Source organism: Mya arenaria, chromosome 15 (assembly GCF_026914265.1).
Source record: "Mya arenaria isolate MELC-2E11 chromosome 15, ASM2691426v1".
NCBI lineage: Eukaryota > Metazoa > Mollusca > Bivalvia > Myida > Myidae > Mya > Mya arenaria.
In genome coordinates, this window is record NC_069136.1 from 54,514,412 (window position 1) to 54,520,411 (window position 6,000).

The following is a 6,000-nucleotide window of genomic DNA, read 5'->3' on the forward strand; positions in this document are numbered from 1 at the left end:
ATGATTTATTACTATAATATACATGTTGGCATTGTGTGAATTTGTCTTTTGTGAAATATGATGTATAGGCACTCATATTTTGTCGATGGAGACGTAAACATCGTTGGATAAATTTTGAAACTTTATTGTTTCATTTCTTTATAAAAGTGTATTTGGATAATTCCAGTCGCCCTGAGAGACGAACCATTTTCATTCGCGACACCTAGGATGCTGTTGACATAGCTCATTACAAGTGTTCGGGAAATTCTCTTCAGGGGAGGAAGGGCAACTTGACTGTTTACATCCCTTAAAATAATATCGGGATGGGTTAAAGGAGGGGGATGAATATTTTCATCACTGAGAGTGATGTTTGGGATTGTAACCCTGATGTTGTGTTTTTGTTCTTTCAGTCTCGCAATCTGTTGAAAGTGATTGTGGTGAGGGTAGTGTTAGAATGAAATCCCTGTCATCCGAGGAGTGGTGTCGAGGAGGAGGTTAGGAGGTCCCCTTTGAACTGTTATTGGCGGATCGGGTGACGATTTGAAGGAAGGATGGGAGGATGAGGCAACAAGCTGAGGTTTTCCAGCTCTTTGAACCCGTCAGACCGTCGGTATTTAACCACAACCAGGAGGGGTATTTTGTTCGAAGTCCCACGATTGGTTGAGCCAGTCACAAAGGGTGTTTGGGGCCCGGTAGTGAGCCCCAAAGGGTAAAGGGGGCCATGTTTCCGTTCCAAAGAGGTTCGGGGGACCCGAGGTATCAGTCAAAAGGTGGGGGGAGGGCGTAATATTAGTGTAAGATTGTATTGGGGGTCCGAGATAGAATGCTGGGGAAGGGGGCGATTTGGGCCATGTTTATTAGTTTTCTGGAATCTAGAGGCATGGTCCCGGATAATAACCGCGATCTGATACCGGAATCAGTAGTATCCCAGGTTTTTTATGGACTCACATCTGTCAATAAGGCAACCTCTTACAGATCTGACACCCCAGTTCTCCTAAAGGTCCCTGAGTTCGCCAGAAGTACTTCTGCAATTGAGGAGCTTCATCTTGTTTGCAGGGGTTTTGACCCCTGATGAATTGGAAGAATTTGTGACCGGGGTTGGGGGTCAGAGAAGAACTCTAGGGACCACCAGGACCCAGGGAGGGGCAAACATTAAGGTCCGTATCTCGGAAGAGAAGGTCACGGCCTGGTCAATCGGGTACTCGGGTCCAAGGACATGGACGTCCATGAGGGTGTAGGTGGAAGGACAGGTTAGTTTTTCTTCCTTTTCTAGCAGACAGGGGTCCCCAGCTGGTTATGGCGGGGGATATGTCCTGGTTTGTACCCCATCACAGGATTTCGAGTTTAAGCCCTCCTGATGGTTTGGTTGAGGTTTCATCTGGGGTAACGTACCGCCTGTCGAGTTATGGTGTAGGCTTGTTAGGTTTAGAGAATGTCAGCGTTTTCTTCACAGGAAATGTCTTATCATTCATTAGCGGTGGTAATTTCGAAAGGTAGAGGTTTGCTGGTAGACCCTGCATCAGGTTATTTGGGTGCTTGCAAGGGTTAAAGTCCAGAACGGCGGCCTAGAAGGGACTCCAGTCAACGCATCGGGAGGATGGATTCTTTCAATTATGGTCGTGGGAGGTCTAGGGAGGAGGTAGAAATTGATGATTCTCATTACCATTATGACCCCTAAGGTAAAAGGTTTGGTCTGCCTAGAGGTATGTCATTGGAAAGGTTGTCGGATATCGAGGGCCATATGTCATTTCCAGGTTTACCCATGGCCGTTCTTGAGGCAGTGACTGTGTACTGTGATGTAGAGTCATTGCCTATTGTCCAGAAAGTAAGGCAAGCCGGACCGTAAACGGTGGTAGCGTTAGGACTATATTCCAAAATGGTTCATCAGGCGGGCTATAATGAGGCTGCAGGATCTTTGGCCATCCCCTTTAGTTATCGCCTTCGGTAAAATTGACTAGTCAGTTCCTGAGGGCCAATGGTCTTCCCATTAGAGAGCTCTCATGATGATTCCCGTCTCTAAGCCTTTGGTCTTGCATTGTGGGGGAAGAAGTGCGTCCAAAACAGACAAAGAGAAGGTTCGCCAGGAGCTCATGAATCTTCTGATCCGGTCCTCTTTCTCCGCAACAGGCCACACATTTACATTGCGTGGAAATTGGCATTTGGTATGGCTTCGATTAGGTGCAACTTTTTCCCCAATCCCTCTTCTTTATAATGGGGAAGTAGTTAGAATTCGGTAAGTCGGGAAGATAATTCAGGCCTGTTCCCAAGGATATTGGCGGTGGAGTCGGAACCCTTCTATTTTCGGGGAGAAGTCGGTCATCACGGGAACTTGGGGTCTGTTCTATGGGAAATGGCCAAGATTAGGGAGGTGCCCGTACAGTGTCTTAATTAAACCGTAAACAACAACACCCAGAAGTTTAACAATTAGTGCCTGTCATTCCCTCTTCTAATCCCTTTAAGTTACTGTTATTGGCTAGTTTGTAATGGTTATAATTTTACACTTATAGTTCAAGTGTTATTTTCCAGCCTTATATTCTTGCATTTACGGGAAATCTAAAGAATGCCTTCTTTTTAAGGTTTATCTCCTCTCTTGTTGGTGATTTGACTGGCCAGTAGGTCCCAACGGTGCTGCCAGATTTGAGAGGAGGGCTGAAGGGTTATAGGGCGTGGTCACAATGCTGTTCGAGTTTGTGGGGAGTGCTAATAAATAAAATGGGTGTGTGTTTTGATCACATGACTATCATTTGATCCTGGGAGATGATGGTGCTTTATAGAAACCTGCTTTGCTGCCCAAGAAACCCGCACCCTCGACTGCTGGACCGCACACAGAACCAGGGCACTAGAACAACCAGACGAACTATAGATCAGCTTAACTCAAGACATGGATGGCAAGTCAGATCATTATCAATGTCCTTAAACATTGTATTTTTCCTTAAAAACATTTATACTATCCAGTCAAATAAAACACAATGCTATTGAAAAATCATCTTATTCCTAATAGTTATAAAATATAAGAACCAATGTCATGCAAAAGAATGGGCAAACCCCTATAAATAATCTTAATATAATAAAACAATGATATATATATAAACCTACAGCAATGTCTACTTAAAATAATTTACTGTTTACATCTGTTGATATTTTAAGAAGAGAGAAAATTTACTTCCTGATCAACTCGAACACCACTTGCATGCCTTATGAGTCACCAAATTATCCTAGTTTTAGGTCATTTTCAGAGACAATGTGTTTATAAATAACCCTTGCGGAAAATGCGATATATTTCTGAATCAAATGAATGGTTGCACCTTATCGATAAATGATTGAATTTTTAGAAATTCGATGTTGCATTGATGTTTTTTTTCCATTTAGACATGTAAACCAACATCTTGTATCCCCTGTTTTAACCCCTGTTTTATTTTCATCCTCGCCCGCCCCCTCTATTTACCGCCTCCTATTAAGTTTTATTGACTCAAATGACTGTTGAAATAGGGTCTGTATATGCTTATCGGTCCGGTACTGTCTAGTAACGGCATTTACTTACGGTGTCGATGTATAACATTCACATGTAATAAAGGAGAATTATTACGATCGTGTTCGTGGTTCTGTTACAAACATATGCTCCATTATGCAATAAGAAAGAGCTAAAATCGTATCCAACGGTGAAACATTCATCTACAAATATATGAATAAAAGAAATAAAATAGTATCCCCCCTTTTTAAAACTTGGGTAAAAATCTAGCAGTTTATTTATATTGGCCGTAAGGGACTTGTAAAAAAACAGCAACATAATGCGACATAACACACTTGATATTCTCTCGCTGCACGCTTGTGGGTTGACATAGAAGTGCATGTGTGTACTGAAATTCTACAGCAAAAAAAATACTAATTGGGACAATACAGAGTGTGTACAGAGTGCATGAACGCTTACTCTAAATTGGCTCGTCTTGTAGATTCCACTTTTCTGCTTTTCTGTACTGCAGAACTGAACAACAATCAGAATTACAATGAACGAAAATTAATAGCATACATAAAAATAGTGAACGAAATTCAATACGAAGTTCAGTTGTTCAGTTGTTTACTCTGTGTAATTGTTGTTTACCTCATTAATATTCATAATTCTTGATTTAAAATATCAACCAAACAATTGTGATAATCATTGCAAAAATACTTAAAATACGCCCACAAATCAATTCTCATAACGGTGGATAGTCTTTTGCTCGCTAGCGTCCATTGTTTGGTGAAATGTCTCTAATTGGTATACAATAGAATTGTGTAGGTGAAAGTACCGCTATCAAAACTTCGCTAATTGTCATCAGTGCTAAATTGAAAAATAGGGGTCCTTTGTTTGCAAGTGTGAGAGATGTTTAATGCGCATGCGCGAGGAATGGTGGCAAAAAATTTGAAGAGAGTGAAAATTTGGATATTTATAAGTGTAAATGCGTGATTTTATGTTTGTTTTAGATTAAAATGAATGGAAATGTAGTGGTGTAAACGATGTTTAAATGCCAAACCGAAAGCAAAGAGGAACAGGGCGAAATCATCGCCAAATGAAAATCACCTCCGGACGCCTAGTAAGAGGCAGGAAAAGGATAATAGTAGTGGTCAGTGTTTTGACTTTGGTACAATGAACAATCAAATGTATGGAAGCAACCCCCACTTCTCACCGGGTCCTTTTACCCAAGCAATGAACATGAATAGTGAACAATACACATGTTGGGCCCCAGGGACTCAGGGGGCACGCCTATGACCCCAATAACACCTGTTCAGACTTCTCCAGGTGCACAGGTAAACAACGACATGTTTACACGGATTATGAATCGGTTTGATAGTATGGATAAGAAACTGGTTCAGCTTGACTATATTCAATCATCGATTAACAATCTTACGTTAAATGTTCAGTCAATGGAGTCACGGATCAGCGAAATAGAGTCAAACGTCAAAGACATAGAACAGAGTCGCCGGTTTGATAGTTCCTCAATCGAGAAGATTGATCGACAACAAAAAGAACTTGATTCTCTCATACAGAAAATGAAGTCGGTCGAGAGCCAGCAGACTAAGGAAAAACAAGAATTCAAGGATGAAATCCAAGATCTACGATGCCGCAGTATGAGGGACAATTTAATGTTTTATAACATTCCGGAGGACGCTGAGGAAAATTGCGAACGTAAAGTTCTGTCATTTATTGACGAAAAACTCAAGATCCCTAACGCTGCGGAAATTGGGCTGCACCGTGCACAAAGGGTGGGTGCTCGCTAGGACGGCAAGGTTCACCCACTAGTCGCAAAATTCGTGCTGTATCCCGATCGTGAGCGTGTTCGGCAGGCCGCCAAACAATTAAAGGGAACGAACTTTGGGATCTCCGAACAGTATCCCCGGGAGGTAATGGAGAAACGCCGGAAGCTCATCCCGATCATGATTGATGCCCGGAAACAAGGTAAAGATGCGTGCATTCGAGTGGACAAGCTCTTCATAGACAAACAACTATATAAGGAGAGTGACTAGGGAGACAGTGAGAGTGTTCTAAAATTCTTGTCATGGAACATTGAAGGTATTAGTGCTGAAAAAACGATCATCACCAGAGTTTGTTGATTTTATTTCTAAGTATGATGTTATATGCTTAAGCGAAACATGGACAAATTCTAGATCAAATATTGAATTAAAAAATATAGTAAACCAATTCATTCATTTAGGAGATTTCAAAACCGCAGGGCAAAACGTCCGAGTGGTGGTATCATCATTTATATCAAAAATAATATAAGAAAGGGGGTATCTGTTGTTAGAAATACTATTGATTGCATAGTATGGCTAAAGTTCGATAAGTTGCTTTTTAATTTCGAGTCAAATATTTACATTTGTGCTACTATAAGCCCGGAAGCAAGCCCGGTACATGCCATTTATGATATTGATTTATTTATGCAGTTAGAGCAGGATATTACATATTTCAGTCAATTTGGTAAACTTTTTATTACAGGTGATACAAATAGTAGAGTAGATCATAAAAGGGATTACATTGAGTTTGAT

General features: G+C 41.2%; 2 protein-coding genes across 5 annotated transcripts in view; one reads left to right on the forward strand and one right to left on the reverse strand.

The window, feature by feature from the left end:
* Positions 1–3,961, reverse strand: part of LOC128218781 (neutral alpha-glucosidase AB-like) — a 30,093-nt gene extending 26,132 nt beyond the window's left edge. For all 4 annotated transcript variants that reach the window (XM_052926473.1, XM_052926474.1, XM_052926472.1 and 1 more), the window contains exon 1: positions 3,908–3,961. The gene's annotated coding sequence lies outside the window, so the exon portion shown is untranslated. The remainder of the gene's footprint in view (positions 1–3,907) is intronic.
* Positions 3,962–4,689: 728 nt separating this feature from the next.
* On the forward strand, positions 4,690–5,481 carry LOC128219493 (uncharacterized). The gene is made up of 2 exons (XM_052927301.1): positions 4,690–5,220; positions 5,302–5,481. Exons 1-2 carry the CDS (start codon positions 4,690–4,692, stop codon positions 5,479–5,481), a joined length of 711 nt encoding a protein of 236 aa, XP_052783261.1.
* Positions 5,482–6,000: the final 519 nt, after the last annotated feature.

Coding starts and splice junctions, on each gene's coding strand:
- LOC128219493 (XM_052927301.1), top strand. CDS start 4,690: ATGTTGGGCCCCAGGGACTCAGGGGGCACGCCTATGACCCCAATAACA. Junction 5,221..5,301: donor GGCTGCACCGTGCACAAAGG/GTGGGTGCTCGC, acceptor CGTGTTCGGCAG/GCCGCCAAACAATTAAAGGG.